The following is a 23320-nucleotide window of genomic DNA, read 5'->3' as shown; positions in this document are numbered from 1 at the left end:
GCATAATGAAGGAGGAAAGGTCAGTGAAGAAGAAAAAAAAATGGAGTGTGAGGTCAGGGAATGGAGATTAAAAAGACATTTCTCCAAAAGTAGGGGCTAGGGTGATCCCATTTCACCTCCTGTGACACCTTGACTGTGCTGTTGTGATCTCTTGCAAGGCTTTCAGTAACTTGGAGCCATGGGAATGTAACAGCACCAAGCAGTGAAGCGGTGGAAAAACAAATGATTCCAGCCTACAAAGGGAAAGGAAGCAATAGAAGGTCTTGTCAGAAGAAACACCAACACAACAGACCATTAATGCAGTGCTAATACTTCTGATGTTAATTTTGTCCACGTGGACCCTAGTCATAATTTCGGATATACGTTAGGCAACTCTGAAATGCTTTTGTCCTTTAAACCATTTAATACTGAGTATATATGTAGACTTTCATCTTCAGAAATAATTGTTACGACCGTTTTTCACATGGCAAAAGTAGCTAGTAGGCTAGCTCATGTACGAGTGGTAAAAATGAAGGCATCCTGATTCCTTTGGTCTGTATGGTTTAATTACCTTGTTTTATCAGTAGCAGTCCTGAAATCTGAGATCCCAGTGGGTAGCTAGCCAGCAAAGATGAAAGAATAATGGCCCTGCACAAATTAATTTGGTATGTCTCCAATGATTTGACAGAACTCCTGACCGAAAAGTAATTGTCAGGTTGTTTCCTCTGCTATGAGACAGAAATGCAATTTTGAGTTGCTGAATTAAAACTTGCTATTAAGGCCTACTAAAGAAAAAGTCTGAAGATGTAGGCTGGCTGTGCCTACATCTGTGGGAGCCTCATCTACCGGCAACAGCAAGCTCAGCAAGCTGTTCTACCCACTTTTCCATGTGCCCTTACAAGTTGTGCCTCTGACTTAGGGTGCGGTTAGATCCCAGAGTTAGAGCACCCAAGAACAAAAGAGAATTCGCTTGTAATGCCCCGTACCTTTGCACTTGGTTGTGTGAACTCCACGTAAGCAAAACCACTGTTTTACAATGCCACACTGTGTCCTGGTGAAATCAAGAAGTAAATAGGGAGGAGGAGAACAATTGCCAGGCAACAGCAAATGCTCTGCCAGGTCTCAGCTAGAGCAACATTCATCAGCTACAGGGCACAAAGTAAGATATAAACATGGGGAAATCAGCAATCAAAATGAAATTAAGTTGTGGCTAAAAATCAGAGAGGACTTTGCATGAATGGAGAACAAGAAATCTATCTGATGATGGAGTTAGACAAACACCCTAAAACGGCAGTCTGCCTTGAGGTGTTGAGTCCCTTCCTAAGGGAGGATGGTGTGTGAGTGAGCCGTGGAACCCAAGCTGTGCTACTCACTCCCACCAAGGAAGGGGCTTCAGCAGCCCATTCGTGCTCCTGCACAGTGTGTAACAGATTGTCTCTCTCCGAGATCTTGGAGCATGATGCTCAACAGTATCTCAACTCATTCCTCCTGTTTTTACAGTGGAAAGGCATAGTTCATAGCATCTAAAATGCAGCCAGAAGTGTAGGTGGCATCGCTCATATATGCAAGAAATAAATTTGCTGTAAAACAGCAGCAGAAGCAGCATGTTTTACAGCCCTGGGATTAGGTGAGGTTCTAAATTGTAACAAGAGGACAGCATCTCATCTCTTTGTGGCTGCAGCTGGGGAGTCCCAGAGGGCTGAGGTGCTGCAGTGCCAGCTGGGTGCAGGGGGGTCTGCCTGGGATCCTGGGTTCAGAGCTCCTCAGCAAGCCCTGTGCTACCACACGTATCTACTGCAGGGTTCCCCACTGCTCTGGAGGGTCTCTCTAGAGACTGGAGAAAGGTGGATTTTGTTTCATTGGTTTTATTATTATTGTTGTTGCTGTTGTTATTATTATATTTCCTTTAGTGTGGTTTTTTTTGTTTTGTTGGGGGTTTTTAATTATTATTTTATCTTGTTGACAATAGATGCAGTACTATCCCCATTCTGTGGTTTAGCTGTCTTTTCTTAGATGTACTTTAAATGCCTTCTCTCACCTCATTAGATTAGCTTTAGATGAAACACAAATGAGTTGCTTTCGTTTCTTCATTGGAAGTAGGTGTCTTCTGACCTGTTTTGATGAAAAGAAGGTTATACTTGCTTAACATGTCACTGTGCCAGTCCTACCCAGCTGCTGCTTCTTCAATTTAGTTCTGAGTTTTGGGGATTTCCCTGACCTGCAGGCTCTGGAAGATAGTCAAAGCTATTCCTGCTATTCTACCTTTTTTCCCCCTCCCAATTTAGATTAAATGGTTTGTAACATGACTGGTGTTACGTGTTTGTTAGAAAACACAAATACTTTCTTCCTCAGTACTGACATAAGTCTTTGACTTACAGTTGTAATACCTTGATAATAAACTGGTTTAGTTTCAAATGCCTGAAGAACTATGGAGGATGATCTTTATTCTTTAATAGTAGCGTAAAAGATCAGTTCAGTGAGTTGTCACCTGATAACATTGGATGCACACTGGGAAAGTTTCCATCGACTTCAAAGGAGGTAGGATCAGCCCCTCTCCTCTGGTATTTCGAAATTCAGTTGGATTTGAACATGCCTGTAGCTCAGGTGCTGACGTTACCAATATTAGCCTGGCAATAAAATCAGTTAGAATTATTATTTAAGGAAAACTCCACCTTCTGGCTCCTTTTCTATGAACTTTACAAACCTGAACTAGTCACTCGATGCCTTTGTTCCAGGATTGATTATTCGGGGTAAGCAAAAGGCTAATTAGAAAAAATAATGTTAAAAATATGCCAAACAGAAAGCAACACTGTAAATGAGTTGATGCTTTCTCCTGTTGCCAGCATTCATCAAAATCAGTAAACTGTAACTGCATTGAAAAATGCCACTAACACTGCTTTAAGAATCAGGCCTTTGTTACTAATCAGATGTGAAATGCTGATTCCATGATTAAGTGATAGTAAATACATGTTTCTCTTCTGTTTATGGATAGTGAGAGTATCCTGTTCATTCTCTATGGAAAGTGTAGGACTGTTCCTGAACCAGAGAGGACATCCCTCTCAGGCAGTGTGTATAACTCAAAAGCAGCTTTAATTCTCATCCATTAAGCGTCTCATTTTAATTTGCTCGAGAGAGACTGATAGACTACCACACTATTTAGTGATCTGGTGACAGGTAGTTAATTAAGTTTATATAGAGATAAATGGAGATGCCACCAAGTTTTAAACTGCTTGAGGCTAGCAGAGGTGTTCTTTGTTATACTAGCTATAATTGGGCCATGCATATCAGTGATGGTCCACCAAAATTCAGTACACGGAGCCCCACGCTTGTGCCTGGTTTGTGTTTGCTCACCTGCATGCCCTCTAGGTCTGTTCTGTGGCTATGCTGCTCCTGTGAGACATACAAGAAGAGAGTCTTGGATGAAGTTGGATTTTGTGCATGTATTAGGAATGTTTCATAGGTCCTGTCATGTCTACTAAATGTTTGTATATCGAGAAAATTCAGTTATGTGTGTAAGAACATGCACAATAAATGCTTTGCAGAGAAACTAGGTTGTGTTATAGTAATTGTTGACAGTTTGCTCCGCAGCTTTGTGTCAGATTGAGTATCAATCTGCTGCTTTTTATTGCCAATATGAGACAAACACAGAAGTTAAGGCTGGCGTGGCCTGCAGCATATTCCATCTTACCTCCTGGTTGTAGATCTGATGCTGACAGCTTCTATTCAGATTTCTGCACTGTGATCCTGTGAAGGACCGTGCTCCATTTCTGTATCCACTATACCTGCAGTGACCCATTCCTCGTCATGTTTATTTACTATGTCTGCCACAGGGAATGTGATCAACAAAGCCCATTTAAAATCCCCAAACCCTTGTCTTCTCCAGGAGAAACGTAAGCACCCTGTGTAGCTTGAAGTATAGCTGAAATAGCAAGCAAAATCTTGAAAACTGAATTGTTGTGCAAATTCTAATGGATTTGTGGAGCTGAATTGTGCTTGTTTCCTTGGACAGGCTCTGATCATCACACTGTGGGTGATTCATGGGTGAATCTCTCACGAAGAACAGGGAATGCAGGCTGCAGAAGGGGCTAGTGAAGAAGTCAGACAGTGCTCTTCCTCTGAAATTTGTGGATTAGAAATAGTTGCGGAAGTGATACAGTGTATTTTAAGCAACTTACAAAACATTATTTGAGGGATTAAAACTTGGATGCCGGGTGTACAAAGAATAGGGGAAGGCTTCTGGGAAAGCTGTAAGACTCTTGGGTGGCAGCCAGTACCAGCCTGCCAGTTGCTCCTGTCTATAATTATGCCAGCATTAGTGCTTTCATAAATCTTGGGAGAGAAGGAGCAGAGAGACTATTTCCAGGCTATTAATGCCAGGTTAATTAGAAATATCGGCCAACCTCTCCAATTAGTGCCAATAGAATCCAAAATACCAGCCAGTCTGAGTAACTTGAATACCAGTTGGTCTCTGTGCAAGTCTGGGGAGGGTACAATGCCAGTTCAAGAAGAAAAATATATACAATATCAGAACTTGTACTGTTATAAAGATGGACGTATGTTAAATGTTTGGCAACCTCTGCAAAGTTTTAATCCACCAGTTGACAAATTGGAGTTTTCTTGGCCCATTGCTCTCACTTCAGGCATTGTGCTACAGATGAGAGAGATTTTCCAGGACTTGCCTTTTTAGCCAGCCGATTCTGTTCATTGCTTTGTCAACTACATGCTTAGCATTTGGTCGCTTTGTTCTTTTGGAGAAAAATCACACAAAAAGAATAAAAACCCCCAAAATAAACAAGCAACTGTTCTTAAGAAATCAAAAAGAAGTGTTTTCAAATGCTTTACAAATAGTGAAGTCATTAAAGACTTAGAGAAAAATTTATTTAATGCACCTAAGCCTGTAAAAGAGAGTTTGCGGGGGGGGGGGGGGGGGGTGGTGGAATTCTGTGCTTAGTAGTCCTGCACTGATGAATGGGTATTCTACTAAAAGATAGGATTACTAATTAAGTTTTAAATACATTATTGCTGAGCTGGGAAGTATGGTGACCTATTATTTTTGTCCAAAAGGAATTTTATCATATATCTTTAAGGATTTTAGATCTGAAAAAGTTTTCTCTTTTACAAAAGACTTTAAGATTCGTCATTCTCTTCCAATTCCACCATTCCACCAGATAATTTACTTGAGTCACACAGTAATGTTACAGCTGGAGCAGGTGGATGAAGTTGAAGACTGTATAAAACCAAGTTCTAGAACAAGTGTAGGATCACATCTTATAAATAGAAGTAAGTTATGGCTATCTGCCAGTGTGCTAAATGACCCTTCAGTGTCCTGAAATTGTGCCATGATGGAGGTCTGCATGATTGTTTCTAGTTTGATAAACATATTTTGGAGACATACTGCAAGTATTTTATGTCTTTCTTCCTTATGGGCTGCAATGCGCATGAAAAGAAGTGGAAATTGACCAGGGGCTGGTGAAAAACATATGTCCCACTCAGGCATTTTTGAGATTTTGGGGCATTTAAAGTTGATGTATTGAGTGTGGAGGAAGAATGGTGTGTGAGAGGGCACACAGACCCCAAGGAGGCAGCAACAGGTGAGGCTGCAGTGAGGGACATTTGTGTGAATTATCTTACTGTTAGTCTGCTTAGGCATAGAAACATCAAATCTTCTTTCAAGCTTTGTATGCCAGGTGAAATAAGTAGCTTTGTGTATGGGCAGATGTTCATTTTTATTTTATCTCAGTAAAATAGACCTGTAGACAGGTGCCAAAACCAGCGAATGCTATAGCAGAGCTCTTAAGTCAGAAGTTGCAGAGATGGCTATAACTATCTCCTGCACCAGTTCAAGCTCACAGGTGTGCTTTGTTAGGTTTCTATCCTGGTGTGCTTTTGGGTTCTTTATAATGTGATTATGCATTAATTTTGTGTTCAAGTATTGAAATTAAAACTCCTTTAAACTGCTTCAGCTCAGGGAGAAATTATTTATGTGGAGCTGAGCAGTTTATGCCCTTTCCCCAAAGGATTTCAAATTGACCATTTCCCGTGTGTTGCACAGGATGAGACCAAATATTCTTTGTTGTCCTGTGGTCTGTGTCCTGCAAAAAGCTCAGCTTTGTTTTTACCTCAAGGGTACCAGGTTGGGTGGGATTGAAAAGGGTTTTGGTTTCTTTTAAATGTGGCGGGGAGGTAGAGGACTTCTGAATGTTCATGTCCTCAGCTGTACTGGTTTGTACCTGAGGAAGTACTTGGGAGCTGGGGAAGTGTCTCAATACCTTCTCTCACTGCTGCCCCATCTTAGGTTTGTCAGGGATCTTCATCGCTCTGGGTCATGTTGATGTGAAGCTCCAATGAAAGCTCTGTCATCCAAGTTTCTTAAGAAAGTTGCATGCTTTCTAATAAATCCTCTTTACTCATCCCATGCCACGTGCTCTGAGAACTGGGATGGTTACAGAACCTGGTACCTTAAATATCCCTCCATCTATTTTGCCCTGAAGAGCATGGGGTTCAAACCCAGGCACGTCCTTCTCGGTGGCAGCAGCTGGGGTTGGCCATGGGCTGGACCGTGGGGAGCGAGAGCCCTCTTGTGGGATAGAGTGTTTTCAAAGGACCAAAGAGAGTTTACGTGGGATTTGAGGTGCAGAGCGTAGCACTTCCGAGAAATGTTGGTTGCAGCTTTCCTATGCTCCTGTGAACAGGTCGGTTCAGAGATTAATTTTACCTTAAATTTGCACGCTTTTTTGTTAATTAGTAGGATAAATAGCGTTTCAAGCAGAATGACAAAAGATGTAGGTACGTCTCACGAAGATGGGAATCTGGCAGCGGATTGTGTGTGTTGATTCATGTTATTTTAGGTAGAATATCAGTGCTGTCAGTGGCTTGCACAGCTTTCTTTGTACACTGCCTTATGAAAGCATCTAATTCTAATATAATTTAACAGATCTTTTTAAAGTAAGAACCATGTGGTTTTGTTTCATAGCTATCCGATTACAGATTTCTCTCTTTCTAGGGAAAGAGGAACAGTGGTTTCAGAGAATGCTACTTTGGAAGCCAGAAGCATTGCAAGTTGACTAAGCTTTGTCCTGCTTTGGGTTACACCTTCCGATTAGCAGCTCAGAATGATGTCGGTACTAGGTAAGTTGCTCAAGGTACATGCTTTCTGCAGAAAAAGTGGTAATTGAAAAGTTTTAACTATCAATGACAGAATAAAGAGGAATTTCTGGGGAGATTTGGGGAGGGGTGGTGTGTTTTTTTCTCTTTATGGTTTTGTGTTAAATATCTGACATTTGCTTTATTATTAATCTCTTAGAGTAAGTCACAGCTTCCCTGGTGGTAACATTCATCTCCCAGGGAATTGCCATGTACCTTCAGCATGATGAGGTTAGCCTAAGAAGATAGGCTTCTTTTGAGGTGTTAAATGGTGTTTTGTGGTCTATTCCTAATACAAAAAGAATACATCTGTTATGTAAAATCCCCACTAGGGACCTCTGTGAACCAAGAAAAACAAGCAGGAGGAAGTTAAGTTACAGATTTTGAAAGGAATCTTGGTGTATTTATTTTTTCTGGTTTCAAGCAAAACCCTTCTGTCTTTTTTCAGCAGTACAGTCCCTTCTTTCTTCCACAGGACTGGCAGATCTGGCTGATGGGGTGGGAAAGAAGGGTGAGAGAGCCAGGACCGAGAGAGAACAGGCACATCCGTAGGCCTTGAAAGATGGGTTTCAGGTTCTGCTTTTCTTTGCACATGAAGAGATATACTCGAATGAAGATGATGAGCATTCAGACTTACTGCAATCCTCCAGGAGCTTCTGGGGAGCCCTGGGCTAAAAGTTACACAGCTGAGGACCAGAGTTTGCCCAAAGAGACGTCAGTCATGCTGCAGGGGCTGCACGCTCCTGTACTTACAGAAGGAAAGTAAGCCAGGAAGAGTTTAGCTGTGAAGAAGCTAAACATCCAGTGCTCTTGTTTACTCCTTTATTGTCCTTTGTAGCTAAACAGGATCTAATCATTATCACAAGGACAGAAAAAGAAACAATGTATTTTACTCAGAGAGATTCCTGTATTGTTTGCTTTTCCAGAACACAAGCCTCTTAGTAATATGTAGCTTTAAAAAGTTTCTTCATTCATGTTCCTGTGTTCTCCCTATGAGATGCACTGGGACTGTTCATGTGTGCAGAAGAGTCCTTTTGCAAGATTGCTTCCCTTCTTATTGAAATAATTTTTGATCTATAGAGAGAAAGAGGCTTGAGCTGGATCTGCTCAGTGTAACTCGGACTGCCGTTTTTGTGCAAAGTTCCCCGCTTTAGCATCTCTTTACCATATTCCAGATATTTAAAATATCTTAGGGCATGATTCAACCCTCCCTCCCTTTCTTTGTTCTTCTCTCTCCTTTTTTTTTTTTTTTTTCCTGAGGCTACTGGAGGGGAAAGTGAACTAAGAACTATATTTATGATGAGCTGCTCTGTGTTAATCTGTAAAGATAAGCACCAACAGCACGTGGCTTATTTTTATAGACAGCGCTCAAAATTATAACATGATAATGTCATCCAGCACTTTGTGTCATAAGACAGGTTTGGTTGGCAATAATGCTTGTGGACCTACCATTTAAGATGGTTATTGCCTTGTTTTGGGGTTAGTGGGTGGGTTTTATAACTATATATATAAAATAGGTGAATTTTATATATCTATATATATAAAAATAGATGGATTTTATAGCTGTAAGAATATTTCGACAAATATGTTATTTTTGCAAAAGAAGACTCAGGAAAAGGAGATGTGGCTTTTTGTATTTATTAAACTCATGCCACAACTTTAACAATCAAAATATGTTTTTATTTTGGAAACAGAGGTTTGCAAATTGCAAGAATGTTACCTTCAGTTGAGAGTTCTGATGTTGTTCTCCTGAAAATTTGCCAAAATTTGTCCATTTTTAACTTCTGTTCTCAAATTTCCATTATATGTAATATATTCAGCATGGAGTCTTAAGAGAACTCTTACTACACTTGCTTGACACAACTGCCTATTATGTTTTAAGCCATTGTCTGCTGGGATTTAGAATCATAGAATCATAGAATAATTAGGGTTGGAAAGGACCTTAAGATCATCTAGTTCCAACGCCCCTGCTGTGGGCAGGGGCACCTTACGCTAAATCATATCACCCAAGGCCTTGTCCAACCTGGTCTTGAACACCGCAGGGATGGAGCATTCACAACCTCCCTGGGCAACCCATTCCAGTGCCTTACCACCCCAACAGGAAAGAATTTCCTTCTTATATCCAATCTAAACTTCCCCTGTTTAAGTTTGAACCCGTTACCCCTTTTCTTATCACTACAGTCTCTAATGAAGAGTCCCTCCCCAGCATCCCTATAGGCCCCCTAGAGAAGGCCCCCTATAGAAGATAAGAGCGTGTATCTCCCCTGTTGCAGATGTTCTCTGATTGCAACCTGAGCTGTGCAAAGGAGGAACTTTATGCTCAGCTTAAAATGCAAAGAAGTTTGGGCAGGGAGAGTTGGAAGGGAGTAGAGCCAGCCTGGGAGGTTGGAAGGCATCTGTGCCTGCACCAGACAGCTCCTACATGATGCTGAGCATGTATGGTCATGACTGGATAAATTTTCCCTGCTTTCCTTGGAGGAGGATGTCTGAAACAGTGGGACCAGATTTGCTGAAGGAGGCTGCTTTCAGGGGTGTAGCTTAAACATAAGCTGTATTCTGAGTTTATAAAAGGTGGAAACTGTATGTCAAGTTCCACTTCTGCAAGTTGAACACTTGGGACTTTATTTCCTATGTTTAGTTCCCCTTTGTTACATGAGATTTTCCTCTACTTCACAGTTCATAGTAAATATTTTTAGGCATACAAATATTATTTTTTCCAATGTTATTGGGATGAAATCTGTAAAAATGACCATGAGAAAACACACAGTCCTACATTTTTTGCTATTATTAGTTCTGGCATTTCCTAACTGGGTGTTCATATTTTAACATTTTTAACACTGTCTAGATTTTTTGAAAATGTGAAATACTTCTGTAAATACACTGAGGTTTGTTTATTTAGTTCTCTTTTGTTTGTATCTTTTAACATTCCTCTGTTTCTGTGCAGTGGGTACAGCCAGGAGGTGGTGTGCTATACCGCAGGTAATATTCCTCAGACCCCTTCAGCCCCAAGGCTTGTTCGAGCTGGTGTTACATGGATCGCATTGCAGTGGAATAAAGTAGAAGGATGTACACCAGAGGAAGTGATTTCCTACACCCTGGAGATTCAGGAAGAAGATAGTGTAAGTACCATGTTACTATGAAGTATGCTGCACGAATTAGTGTTTTCACTTACTAATTCAAGATCATGGAGAAAATTGTGGATTGCAGCTTTGGAGGGTCTTTAGGACTACTGGGTACTTGGCAGGACAGAGCTGTGTGATTTATTCTGGTCCACAGCAGAATTATGAATCCTTAGCTAAAAATCTGTGTTGTCATCCATGATCACTTCACAAAGCTTTACCCAGCTCTGTAAGGTACCATGATCACTTCACAAAGCTTTACCCAGCTCTGTAAGGTACTGGGCACCTTGTCCTTAACCAGTTCAGTCTGCTGTGTCCTTCTCACTGCTGCGTGGTGCCCTTGTGTTCTGTCATCTGCCACTTCTATTTCTGTAACATGTGTTAAACTGTCACGGTTGGGTTTGTGCTTATTTTACAGAAAAATTGTATTATTCAGGTCCGTTGCAACATCCTTCTAGAAGGAAAATTATTAAGCCTTGTGTCTTAGAAGTAACAATAATGATGATGAGAATAGTAATAATAAGCACTAAAATGTAAAGGCCCTTTGCTATAATATAGCTTCAGACTATAATAGAGAGAGCACTTTCTCAGAATCCTTAGTTACGGATATTTGTCTGGTTTTGTTTTTTCTAGAATAGCATGTTTCACCCAAAGTACACTGGAGAGGAGCAAGCCTGTACTGTGAAGAATCTCAGAAGAAGCACACAGTATAAATTCAGGGTAAAATCTTTTTCCTCTTGTCACTGTGTAATATTTTCTGTGTTGGGTTTTTTCCAGGAATGGTAGGGATCCTTTAGTACTACCTGCAAATTGGAGTCATCAAATGCAAATTTACTTTATACTGTGACCTAATAGATTAAACTGTTGTAGTTTTACTTTTATCACAGGGGAGATGCTTATTGCTCAGTCTCTTTAAAACAAGCATAGTTCTTAATACCATGTACTGTCAGGTGTGATGTTGGAAAAGTGCAACTCGGGATGTGAAGTGCTTGTAGTTTGCTGCATTGCTCCCCAAAAACCTGACCCATGGTCACAAAACCAATCTCACTTCTACGCAATGGAGCAAACACTGTAAGCTCCATTGTTGTGCACAGCTTCCTTCCCCAGCTCAGTGGCCTGTCCTCCCCTGACATGCAGAAATTGAAGCTTTTCTATCTCATAAGCACATGTGGCTGGTTTTGGAGGTGGTTTTTAGCAGCAAGTGTTGGTGTCTCCTGTTCTGTGGGTGATCCTTCTCAAGAGAGAATGCTCTGAAGTCTTCTTGCAAACACAAAATTCAGTCATCTGCCTCACTGCTGCCAAAGCAATCAAGCACAACACAAGTGCTGGGTGCTGCTATCGAGGAGCAGACTGTGTGTTTTTTACCAGACAGCGTGTGGTGTGGCTGTCTGTTCATCCCCAAGGCCAGCCTGTCCATCCGTCCATAGCAGCTCAGCAAAGCCAGGAGCTGTGCATGGCTCTACAAGGTAGTGTTTGGCTGTGCTGTCCTGAGTGCTGGCATCCCTCCAGAGATGACAAGGAGCTGTCTGTAAAGCCAATATCCATCATGCCAACATGAAATCGTATCTGGAAGCAGCTTCATGTTGTTGTAAACAGCAGGGACTGAAGGATGCCATGGGTTTGTGTCAGTTCAGTCATTTGGCTTCTGTAGGCTATTCAGGGGCAGCAAAAAATACAGCTTTACTGATAGACTCATTTAAATCCTTAAAACCAACTTTGGATACTCTTTGACAGAAGACCTTGTGAAGTTGTGTGAAGAACTACCCGAAGAATCGGAAAGTTGTGGTGTTGCTCAAAGATGGTGCCTTTAAAGTTCAGCATTGTAAAAGCTTCAGTGGCTGTCTTACAGAAAAGGACAGTTAGCGCTTCTCTGCAGCCCTGCTTTTGAATTAAACGTGAATTTTACAAATCTGAGTTGATACCAGAGCAAACTTGTCACCTCATGTCAGTGGCTACAAGCACAACACTGATCTGACTCAACACGGAGATGTTCTCTTGTTGCATGCGTATCAGCATTAATTCGCTACAGGACTTGGGGAAGGATCCCCAAAACTATAAAACAACACCAGCAAAACCAAACACAGACACCCTGGAATGACAACAGTGTTTTAAAACTTGTGGTGGGGACTACTGGCTTGTCTTTGAACCTGGGCAAAATACGGTGCTTTGGAGAACCCCCTTAATAATAAAGAATGATGGAGATAATTTAATTCATACCAGACAATGTTTGCTTACAGAGAAGACACCTTGCTAAAATTTTTGATGAAATAAAGGTTGGTTAATTAAAGTGGCAATGGCAGTGTAGTACATTGTTGTAAAGGCATTTGTTCAATACCAGGTGAGGTTTTGGCACAGAAGGGCAAATGATACCAACAGAACAACGTGCAGTAATTTCATTCTCTGAAATGTGTGAAGTGTCAGCACAGAAGGGGATCGCCAATGGCTGTTTCTAGTGAGGTTCCACAAAAAGCAGCGCTGTGTATACTGTTTCATAATCTTATCAGTGACCTGGAAACAAAGTTTTATTTTTATTCCATGTAAGAGGATGGGGGACTCTAGGCTGGGGAGGCTGTGGCTCTGACAAGTTCCTCCTTGAACAATCAATTTAATTGGAATTTTCAGTTCCTGCCAGGCTAGTGCAGTCTTCAGCTGTATACATAGGGGAAATGTTTAAATATTGCATTACATTAGTAGCTCACTCTGATTCCCTAGAGCTGTTACTGGGATATTTGTCTAGCTCATGTATCTGGTGTTCATGGCAAGATGTCTTAAAGTGAAGAATAGTCAGAGAAGAACCGAGAGATGATACACAGGAGTTGATAGTGGCTTTAGTGACTTGTTTAAAGCAAGCATACTTTTTGGCCTTAAAAGTTACAAGTAGTTTTCCTCAGATGCCTGTGTTAGGAGAGAGGATAGAAATGACTGCTCCTGAGAATAACAGAGCTTCCCAAGTGGAAAAGTTCCTGCTAGCTTATATTTACAGTTAGCAATTATAATACATATTTTATTACTCACTTCTTGGCAGTGGATCTTTGTCCCAGAGACTAGTGTGAGCTAATAGAGCTCTCAGCAGCCGCAAAACATAGGACCATTTGGGGTTTCTTGTATGATCTTGATCTGCTCAGTCTCCTGGCTAGGTCCTCATGTCTTAGGTTAGCAACCTTTTTCCTGAAGTCAGGAGAAGGTGCTCTTGAGTAGAAACAAAGGATTTGGCTGAGAGTTTTCTTTGTGCACATCCTGCTCATTTCAGTGGTTGTAGATTATGTTTCTTGTTTGCATGTCATCCTATTTAAGCTTTTAATTATGATTACTGATACTGTGAATTAATTTGTTTTAAATAGCAATTTGAAATACAACCAAAACAAAAATAGCATAGTTGTTATCATTTTAGTCTTTTATGAGTAAATAACTGCTACATGACTCTTTTTTTAAGGGAAAAATAGCAGTGCTCTTGTCTTAAACATGTCATGATCTGTTGCTAGTGGAGGGAAGGAAGAAACCCATGTGGTTTGTAAGGAAACAACATGGCAATTTAACATCTGTTATTATATCCTACACACTTTGTTGTGTGGGGATGTGATATACTTTTCAGTTTAATGATATTTGTGCAATTGCTAAAACAAGTCTCATCCAGAACTGTCAGAAAAACAGTTACAGTAAACAATGGTAAACTTGTGGTGGTTTTGTTTCAGCTGTTTGCTTCTAATGTGGAAGGAAAGAGTTCTCCCAGCGAAGTGTTGGTCTGTACAACAAGCCCGGACAGGCCAGGACCTCCAGCCAGACCCGTTATTAAGGGGCCAGTAACGTCTCATGGCTTTAGTGTGAAGTGGGGTAAGCCAGTTCAGTTTGTCATAGTAGAGCTTTTCTGGGTCATAATAAATTCTAACAAAATTATGTAAGTATTAAATATGTATTAGAACTTTGTTTTTTCATGCTGCTTCTCATCAGTAAACTTATTTGGAGAGCTTTCCAACTTAATTTGTTTTAACATTTTAAAAATTTTGTGGAAACTCTTACGTTTCAGAATCAAAAATGTAGATTGTTGTTATTGACTAACTGGCACTCAAGTGCATCTTCAACCTTTTCACCTTACATTTCTTGTCCCGTTGCAGCATCATTCCAGCCGCTTCCTTCATCGATGGACAAGCCTCTATGCTGCATCTTTTTCAATGCTTTTTCCATAATTATGTTTGTGGCGTTATTATCCAGCTGCCTTATTCTGACTCATGCAGAAAACTAATGTCTGCTATATACTTATATTATAAATTCCTTAGTGTAGTTACTGTGGGGGAGTTTATGGAGGAGAAGGAGCAGAATCAGAAAAAGCTTCTGTATCGAGTGTTATATTTCACTCCTAATCTTGACAAATTACCTTATTTTTTCAGATCCTCCACAGGATAACGGTGGCTCAGAAATCCTGAAGTATCTACTAGAGATTTCTCAAGGAAGTCCAGAAGGTAAAGTTGAAACAAGTTGCCTCCGTTTCATTCTGTTATGGCTGCTATAAAGAAGTTCTGACCCTTTGGGCTAATATTTTATTAATGCACTTATGCTCTACATATGATTGAAACTGAGTTATGTACATGCAGGTTTTGAGAGAGAATTTTGGTTGGGTTTTCGGGAGGTTTTGGTGTGGCTTTTTTTAAGTATGCTCTTTTTCTTTTCTACTGGTAGAATTTTAGGCTCTATTGATGAACCTGCTGTTGGGTTTAATATATTTAATATGTTTTAAAAATACTTGTATATGTGTCTATGTATATGTATGTCTTTTAGGATAGAGTACCATTCATAGTAATATTAACACTAATGACTTCCCTGAAATACATCAGTTGTGGATGACTACCTTAAGGATTTTCCTAGACACTTCTGAACGTGTTGCATTATTCTTCTCTAAACTTGGATGTATCTCCTTTTTTAGCAAATCAGTGGGAAGTGGCATATAGTGGATCAGCTACAGAATATACCTGTACTCACTTGAAACCAGGCACTTTGTATAAACTCCGGGCATGCTGTATTAGCACTGGTGGACACAGTCAGGTAAGTATTGTTTAACAGTAAGGACTATTGGGTTTATATTTTTCAGAGATTTATCCCCTATTTTTGGTAAAAGATTTCTTTAAAAATAAGGTGAATATTTTTCCTGTAGCACAGTAAACCTACACTTTACTGATTACATTTAATCTTATGTTGCAAGTTGGTGAATTTTACAAGACTTCTGTCTACCTGATGAGATTTTTTCAGGCAGATTGCAGTATAATGAGATTAGGTTTCTTCAAAACCAAATTGTAGGTGTTTATACTTACACTAGAGAAGACCATGCTGTTTATCTGATCTGGCTACTTGCTTGAGAAAGGCCATAGACTTTTGTGTACATGAGCCTGTACTGACAAGCTGGGCATGCAGTAGGGGTAGTTTGTTGTAATAATTAATTACCTTTCACATGTCTGAATTCTTCTTTAAATTTTTGGGTTCCATTTTCCAGATGCTGATTCTTGTCATTCCCTCCTTTGAATTAAAATAATTTCAGTGCCTACACTTTTATTCCTCTTGCTTTCTTTTTTTTTTCTTTTTTTTTTTTTAATGATTGAGTACCTTAGGCTTGATATTATTATGAAAATTGAAATTAAGAACCCAATAACATTAGCCATCAAAGTTTCCTATGCTACAGTTGTGAGTATGCTAATGAAAGAACTCTATTATAAATTGCATTTATAAGTAACATGCTTGATAGCATCTCCTAGTCTTTATTGTTTAACATGAATTTCTAATAAGTGGTTGTTTTAGGAAACAATTTCTTGTGCCACTTTCTAATCATACGTCACTTTGTAGGCAGTAATTGTACCAGAGAGCTAACTTTAGCTCTTGTTCTCTTCCAGTGTTCTGAAAGTTTACCTGTCCGTACACTAAGTGTTGCACCTGGTCACTGTCGGCCACCAAGAGTGTTGGGGAAGCCGAAGCACAAAGAAATACAGCTACAATGGGGTAAGCTGGTAGAGCATTTCACTGTTGATGATGTGATGTTGATGCTTTGATCTTGATGGTTAGTTGCTGAACTTGCTTTAGTTTTATTTCTATTGTTAGACCTTGTGAAAAGTTCCAGTGTATTCTGTTCACTGAGAAGTACAAAGTCAAGTGAAGTTTGTGCAAGTCAGAAATACATCTTCTCATCAACTGCTGTGGCTCTGTATTGGGTTTCTGAACTTAGCTGTCCTCCAGCTGTCTTTTAGGCCTGATACTGTGCTCCTACTTTTGTTTTAGTTGGGACCTGTCTCTATATCGGATCTATAAAGTATCAGCTATTTTAGAATATCTGTACTTTTATTGCAAAAACACCATGTGATTCAAGATCTTTTTTATTCCTTTGTAATACTGACTTAGCAGAAGCAGGTTGCTACTTCTAATATAGGACTTAAACAGGAGAGATTTAGGTTAGATATAAAGAAGCTCTTTACTGTGAAGAGTGGTGAGGCACTGAAACAGGTTACCTAAGGAAATTGTGAATGCTCCATCCCTGTCAGTGTTCAAGGCCTGATTGGATGGGGTTTGGAGAAACCTGGTCTAGTGGAAAGTGTCCCTGCCCGTGGCGGGGGGCTTGGAATGAAATGATCTTAAGGTCCTTTCCAACCTGAACTGTTCTATGATTCTATGACTTCTCTCAGAAATTCGAGTTAGAACATTTTGAGGATTTTGGGTGGCTTTTAAACCCTGAGCCACAGTATAACATGCAGAGTCCGTTGGACACCTGCAATTTTGCAAAGAACTTGGACCATGGAATGATACTAGACTGCAAAAAAAATTGCACATTTTTAGAATACAATGTACAAGCCAGTATCCAAAAGATTGTTTTTTCTTTACCATGATAATCTTGCAGCATTCAGGATTCTTTGCTGCATAATTCATTAAGATAAGTTTTAGAGCAGTATGATTTCTAAGTGACAAATGCATCTCAACACCAGCATAAATTCCTCTGTGCATCCAAGATACCATGTTGTTTCCTGAATGCTTACGCTATCCCTGTTGTGGTGGAACATTGCTTTTCAGAACCCCAGGCAGGTTGATTCTGCGGTACTGTCTTGTAAAATAACATGCAAATAGTGTCAAATATATTGTTTTCATGGAGAAAAAGGTGCCCACAACAAAACAGATAACAGACATAGAAAACAAATTTAGCTTTCCAAAAAGCTTATTCCAGGTGAAGCGCAGAGATGTAGAATCTCATAAATGTTAGCAGTGTGACTAATAAAGTTCAAGCATGGTGGTTGTTCGTACTTTTATTGGGTGTTGAAGAGGTGGGGCTTTGCCAGAAATCCTACATACAAGCAGTAGTTTTGGAGTGCGCATGACCCACCTCTGCCTGTTTCCAGCTGTAGCCAGAAGCTAAGATTGGGTGAGAGAGCCACCATGTGCTTTCTTATTTTTCTATCCCAGAAAGGGTGTATTCAGCGCTAGTCCTATGCTTCATGCAGCTTCCTATACATTTGTCTCCTGCCTCAGTGACAATTTCTTTGCATGCAACACCACTTTTGAGACTGGAGAAAAGCAGCAGAGTACTTTCTTTTTTCATCCTCAGAAGATGATAGTAACTACCATGTTCTGCTTAAAAAGTAGATGGGCACCTCCTGGCGTCAAATATGACTTCTCAGGGTAGCAGATCATTGCCTTGGGGGAGGTGCTTCTCATGCATGGAATAATCTGACCTGGTGAATATGTAGGGCTAAGAGTAATTTTATTAATTTGCTTTAAAATTCTCAATCATGTACATGGATGAGATACTGCAGGTAAGGCATCTATTGAAGAGGGTAATCATTTTTGGTAGTGTGCATGTGTGTAGATATATGTGCAGGTATATATCTACGCACATGTACTTCTGTGGTATATGAAATAAAAAATGACCTTTCCTGGCATGCATCCTTTGTTCTTAATGAATGATATGATTTCTTTCTAGATGTCCCTCCATCAGAAAGTGGCTGTCCCATCTCAGAGTATAGTGTAGAAATGACAGAACCTGAGGAAGTAGTTTCTGAAGTGTACCATGGGCCTGATCTGGAGTGCACCATCAGCAACCTTCTTCCTGGAGCAACATACCGGTTCAGAGTGAGAGCTCTGAATGATGGTGGGGTACGTGCAGAGTGCCAGAATGTGCTTTGACTTTTTCTCACTGTGGTACTGTGTCCAAGATGGAGAGTGACTGTGTTAATGCTGGTGATCAGATAGGTGATAGGGAGATAGGCAAAAGAAAATGAAGTGAGAAATGCTTAAAGGAACTTCAGAGGAAGAGCTGCAGTTTTAAATCTGGTACTCTTTTAAAAGGAAGTTTTATCTAGTAATATGATTTGACTGGCCAAAATCAGCTGCACCAAAATGTGCAAAATCCCTGCTAAAAGTCCTATCTGCTTATGAGGAGACCTCTATATATTCCCCTCCCATCAAATTCTTTCTTTTTTCTTGGAAGATCTTATTGATTCAGTCAGGTTTGAATCAGTTACACTTGGCTTTGTAAGAGCATCTTTCCAAAGGCCTTTTATAAAGGCAGTCCCAGCAAGAGTACATGGATGTTGATGTGTTTATTCCAAGGGAATCTTTATGACAGAGATAACAAGGTTTAAAGTTATTCACTTACATGGAGTTAGAATCATAGAATAGTTAGGGTTGGAATGAACCTTAAGATCACTAAGTTCCAAGCCCCCTGCCATGGGTGGGAACACCTCACACTAAACCATATCACCCAAGGCCTCGTCCAGCCTGGTCTTGAACACTGCCAGGGATGGAGCATTCACAACCTCCCTGGGCAACCCATCCAGTGCCTTACCACCCTCACAGTAAAGAACTTCTTCCTTATATCCAATCTAAACTTCCCCTGTTTAAGTTTTAACCTGTTACCCCCTGTCCTGTCACTACAGTCTCTAATGAAGAGTCCATCCCCAGCATCCTTGTAAGGCCCCCTTCAGACACTGGAAGGCTGCTATGAGGTCTCCCACACAGCGTTCTCTTCTCCAGGCTGAACAGCCCCAACTTTCTCAGCCTGTCTTCATACCGGAGGTGCTCCAGTCCCCTGATCATCCTCGTGGCCCTTCTCTGGACTTGTTCCAACAGTTCCATGTCCTTTTTATGTTGAGGACACCAGAACTGCACACAACACTCCAGGTGAGGTCTCATGAGAGCAGAGTAAAGGGGCAGGATCACCTCCTTCGACCTGCTGGTCATGCTCCTTTTGATGCAGCCCAGGATACGGTTGGTTTTCTGGGCTGTGAGCACACACTGAAGCCGGCTCATGTTCATTTTCTCATCAGTCAACACCCCCAAGTCCTTCTCCGCAGGGCTGCTCTGAATCTCTTCTCTGTTTAACCTGTAGCTGTGCCTGGGATTGTTCCGGCCCAGGTGTAGGACCTTGCACTTGGCATGGTTAAACTTCATGAGGTTGGCATCAGCCCACCTCACAAGCGTGTCAAGGTCCCTCTGGATGGCATTCCTTCCCTCCAGTGTGTCAACCCAACCACACAGCTTGGTGTCATCGGCAAACTTGCTGAGGGCGCACTCAATCCCACTGTCCATGTCAGCGACGAAGACGTTAAACGAGACCGGTCCCAACACCGATCCCTGAGGGACACCACTCGTTACTGGTCTCCAGCTGGACATTGAGCCATTGACCACAACTCTTTGTGTGTGGCCATCCAGCCAGTTCTTTATCCACTGAGTGGTCCATCCATCAAATTGATGTCTGTCCAATTTAGAGACAAGGATGTCTTGTGGAACAGTGTCAAACGCTTTACACAAGTCCAGGTAGATGACATCAACTGCTCTACCCCTGTCCATCAGTTCTGTAGCCCCATCATAGAAGGCCACCAGATTGGTCAGGCAGGATTTCCCCTTAGTGAAGCCATGCTGGCTGTCACCGAGCACCTTGTTGTTTTTCATGTGCCTTAGCATGCCTTCCAGGAGAATCTGCTCCAAGATTTTGCCAGGCACAGAGGTGAGACTGACTGGTCTGTAATTCCCCGGGTCATCCATTTTCCCCTTCTTGAAAATGGAGGTTATATTTCCCTTTTTCCAGTCATCGGGATCTTCACCTGACTGCCATGATTTCTCAAATATGATGAACAGTGGCTCAGCAACTTCATTCGCCAGCTCCTTCAGAACCTGCAGATGGATTTCATCAGGTCCCATGGACTTGTGCATGTTCAGGTTCTTAAGATGATCTCGAACCAGATCCTCTCCTACAGTGGGCCCAAGATCTTCATTCTCACAGTCCCTGCATCTGCCTTCCAAGACTTGGGTGGTGTGATCAGAGCATTTGCCAGTGAAGACTGAGGCAAAGAAGTCATTAAGAACCTCAGGCTTCTCCAAATCCAGGGTAGCCAGTTCTCCCAGTAGCTTCCAGAGGGGGCCCACGTTGTCCATATTCTTTTATTTTCAGTGTACCTATAGAATCCCTTCCTGTTATCTTTCACATCCCTATCCAAGTTTAATTCTAACTGGGCCTTAGCTTTCCTAACCTGGTCCCTAGCTTCCCAGACAACATCCCTGTATTCATCCCAGGCTGCCTGTCCTTGCTTCCACCTTTTATAAGCCTCTTTTTTTCCTTTGAATTTTCCTAAGCAGCTCCTTATCCATCCAAGGAGGTCTCCTGGCCCTCCTGCTGCACTTCCTTCTAGTTGGGACACAACACTCCTGAGCTTGTAGCAGGTGATCCTTGAATATTGACCAAGAGTCTTGGGCCCCCCTGCCCTCTAGAGCTATATCCCATGGAACCTCACTAAGCAGGTTCCTGAAGAGTTTTGTTAAAACTTAAGTTAGGTATTAGAAAAATATGCAAGAGTGTTAAACTGTTTTGTCTTTAAAATGTCCTTTTTTTTTTTTTTTTTTTTGTGAAACACAAAGTAAATACATGTGGAAAGACTGGATTTACTTACTGGAATGGAAGCCATTGCCCACCCTGTAGTTTTGGATATATGATGCCTTGCCTTTTTTTTTTTTTTCTCCTTTTGCTTTAATGGTAAAACAGTGTTTAAAGTTGCAAAGCATTTCTGGTCCTACCCTTTGTTAAATGAGGTGTCTGGTTTGGGTTTTGATTGGGGCTTTTTACCAACCGAGATGCAGAATATAGGGGGGTGTCCTTTACCAGTTGCAAACACCTTTCTTCCTCCCATTCAGAAAACGGAAGTAGTCAATAAATGAGATTTTTTGGAGTGTGCATTCTTTGTAATTCAAACAAAGTGAGCAGTTTTGGCCTTTCTTAATAGCATAAATACTGATACATTTTGTTGAGGTTCATACATTTCTGGGGTTCATAATTTCAGTGTTGTTCAGCACTTGTAGTGGCTCATTTTTTTCATAGTTGCTAGTATTGCATTCCAGAATAAGTAAATCCCAGTGTTTTTCCTCTCATTGCTTCCAGCAAAGTTCCTTTGTTCTGGAGAATGATTTTTAATTAGCTTGGGGATGTGCTGAACAAACTTCATTATCCCACTCAAGAAGCCTCAGAAAAAGGCTATTTCTATTGTTATCTCTCCCGTCCTCACACTGCTGGCTGAAGACAGTTTTCCAGACTCTTGAAAATTGTCTTTTCTTTTGCTAACATGCATTTAAATTACTCTTCTACCAAGGGCTCAAAAGTTGTCTGGGCAGGTGGCTTAGCTGCCTGTGGAGCTAGGCCATAGGCCGTGTGTGTGCCTCATGCCCCTGCATGTTGAACCCAGGGCTCCATCACATGCTGACCATTCGTAATTAACATGTAGCAGGCATTTTATATAAAAGAAGCTGGATTTGGACTCCAGTATGTGCTTTACTATTGCTGTGCTCGCTCTTAACATCCACGAGAAGTCAGTTATGCTGGACTATTTCACAGACATATGAACACATTAAGGTAAGGCAGAGGGACACAAACTGTTCCTCAGTTGCTGAGTGCACATTCTCACTCTTAGGTAAGTTGGAGGTGGCTTAGGCTCTCATGGACACTCATTGCCGCTTAGGAGGATTTACATGCTATCTGCTCATACCTGAACTTACCTCACCTTTTAACATTGCGGTAATTCACCTATCTCATACTGAGCTCTGGTGCCGAATGTTGGAAGCCTGGTCTACCTTTGAGAAAGTTTATTGCAAGTTTGTATGCTGTTCTTGGAAAGCCTTTGAAGAATGTGAGATGGGTGTATGCTTATATATTAATGTACAGACACCTTGTTCCCTTCTAGTACGGGCCATATTCAGAAGCTACAGAAGTCACCACAGCAGCAGGACCGCCTGGCCAGTGCAGAGCACCTTCCCTGTCCTTTCTGTCCGACACATGTGTACTTATAAGCTGGGAGGTAAGTTGGGTGCCCTCATTGTTTCATTTTCGTTTTGCTTCTCCAAACTAATATGGCCACTTGAAAGCTAGATTGAGAGCTATTCAGAGGTTTGGAACTATTTTTTGTATTAAAAAAACCCTTTGTGGAAACTCTTCTGTTGTAGAAAATCGTCTTCTCTACTTTTCTCCATAAAAAATTATATAAAGTTGATTATGAGGCATCTCATAATCAGGATTCAGACACAAGACCTCCCTATACTGGCATCAGATGACAGAGGGCTGGTTGGGTAGAAATGCTCTCTACAGCCTTTTAGCATGTCAGCATGTCCTAGGGTGGAATTGTGAAGGCAAATATTTGATTTTGGCTGCAATTGGAGTCTCCAGTACGAAAATAACTGCACAAATGCTTATGATGTACGTTTTTTCCTCAAAAGTGTTTGTCTCTTCCCCAAATATTTACTTTTGTTTTAGTTTGTGTTCATTCCTTCTCCATTCTGCAGAACCTTGGACATTGGACTCTTAAAATCAGTCTTATCTGAAATGCTGAGAGAAGTTAATAAGGGTCACTAAAAAAAAAACAAAAACAAAACAACAGAAAAACATGTAATTAAGGAAGAAAGGAAAGACGTTGTCATAAAGAACATGATACGGAGCAGTGGGGCTGTAGTTCTGTCATAGACTGCCTTTGAAAACCTAGCAGCCGTTCCAGCCATGCATCAGTTGGGTCCTTCCATAAAGGGATGCCCCTGGGAGAAAGAAGTTGGTAACATTCATCAGATGCTCAAATAAATAA

General features: G+C 41.0%; 1 protein-coding gene across 1 annotated transcript in view; it reads left to right on the top strand.

Moving 5' to 3' along the window:
- FNDC3B (fibronectin type III domain containing 3B) overlaps positions 1-23320 on the top strand; it is a 210452-nt gene that overhangs the window by 147078 nt on the left and 40054 nt on the right. The window contains exons 12-20 of the mRNA XM_061452540.1: positions 6983-7107; positions 10067-10241; positions 10875-10961; positions 13934-14072; positions 14627-14698; positions 15160-15278; positions 16118-16223; positions 18187-18359; positions 22433-22546. Coding sequence (XP_061308524.1) covers positions 6983-7107; positions 10067-10241; positions 10875-10961; positions 13934-14072; positions 14627-14698; positions 15160-15278; positions 16118-16223; positions 18187-18359; positions 22433-22546 — 1110 coding nt within the window. The remainder of the gene's footprint in view (positions 1-6982; positions 7108-10066; positions 10242-10874; positions 10962-13933; positions 14073-14626; positions 14699-15159; positions 15279-16117; positions 16224-18186; positions 18360-22432; positions 22547-23320) is intronic.

This window comes from Pezoporus flaviventris, unplaced genomic scaffold, assembly GCF_033815535.1.
Source record: "Pezoporus flaviventris isolate CSIRO_AGI_PZ_B2104156 unplaced genomic scaffold, CSIRO_AGI_Pfla_v1 ptg000013l, whole genome shotgun sequence".
Lineage (NCBI taxonomy): Eukaryota > Metazoa > Chordata > Aves > Psittaciformes > Psittacidae > Pezoporus > Pezoporus flaviventris.
The sequence above is the reverse complement of the archived record's forward strand: the minus strand, read 5'-3'. Positions and strand labels throughout refer to the sequence as shown.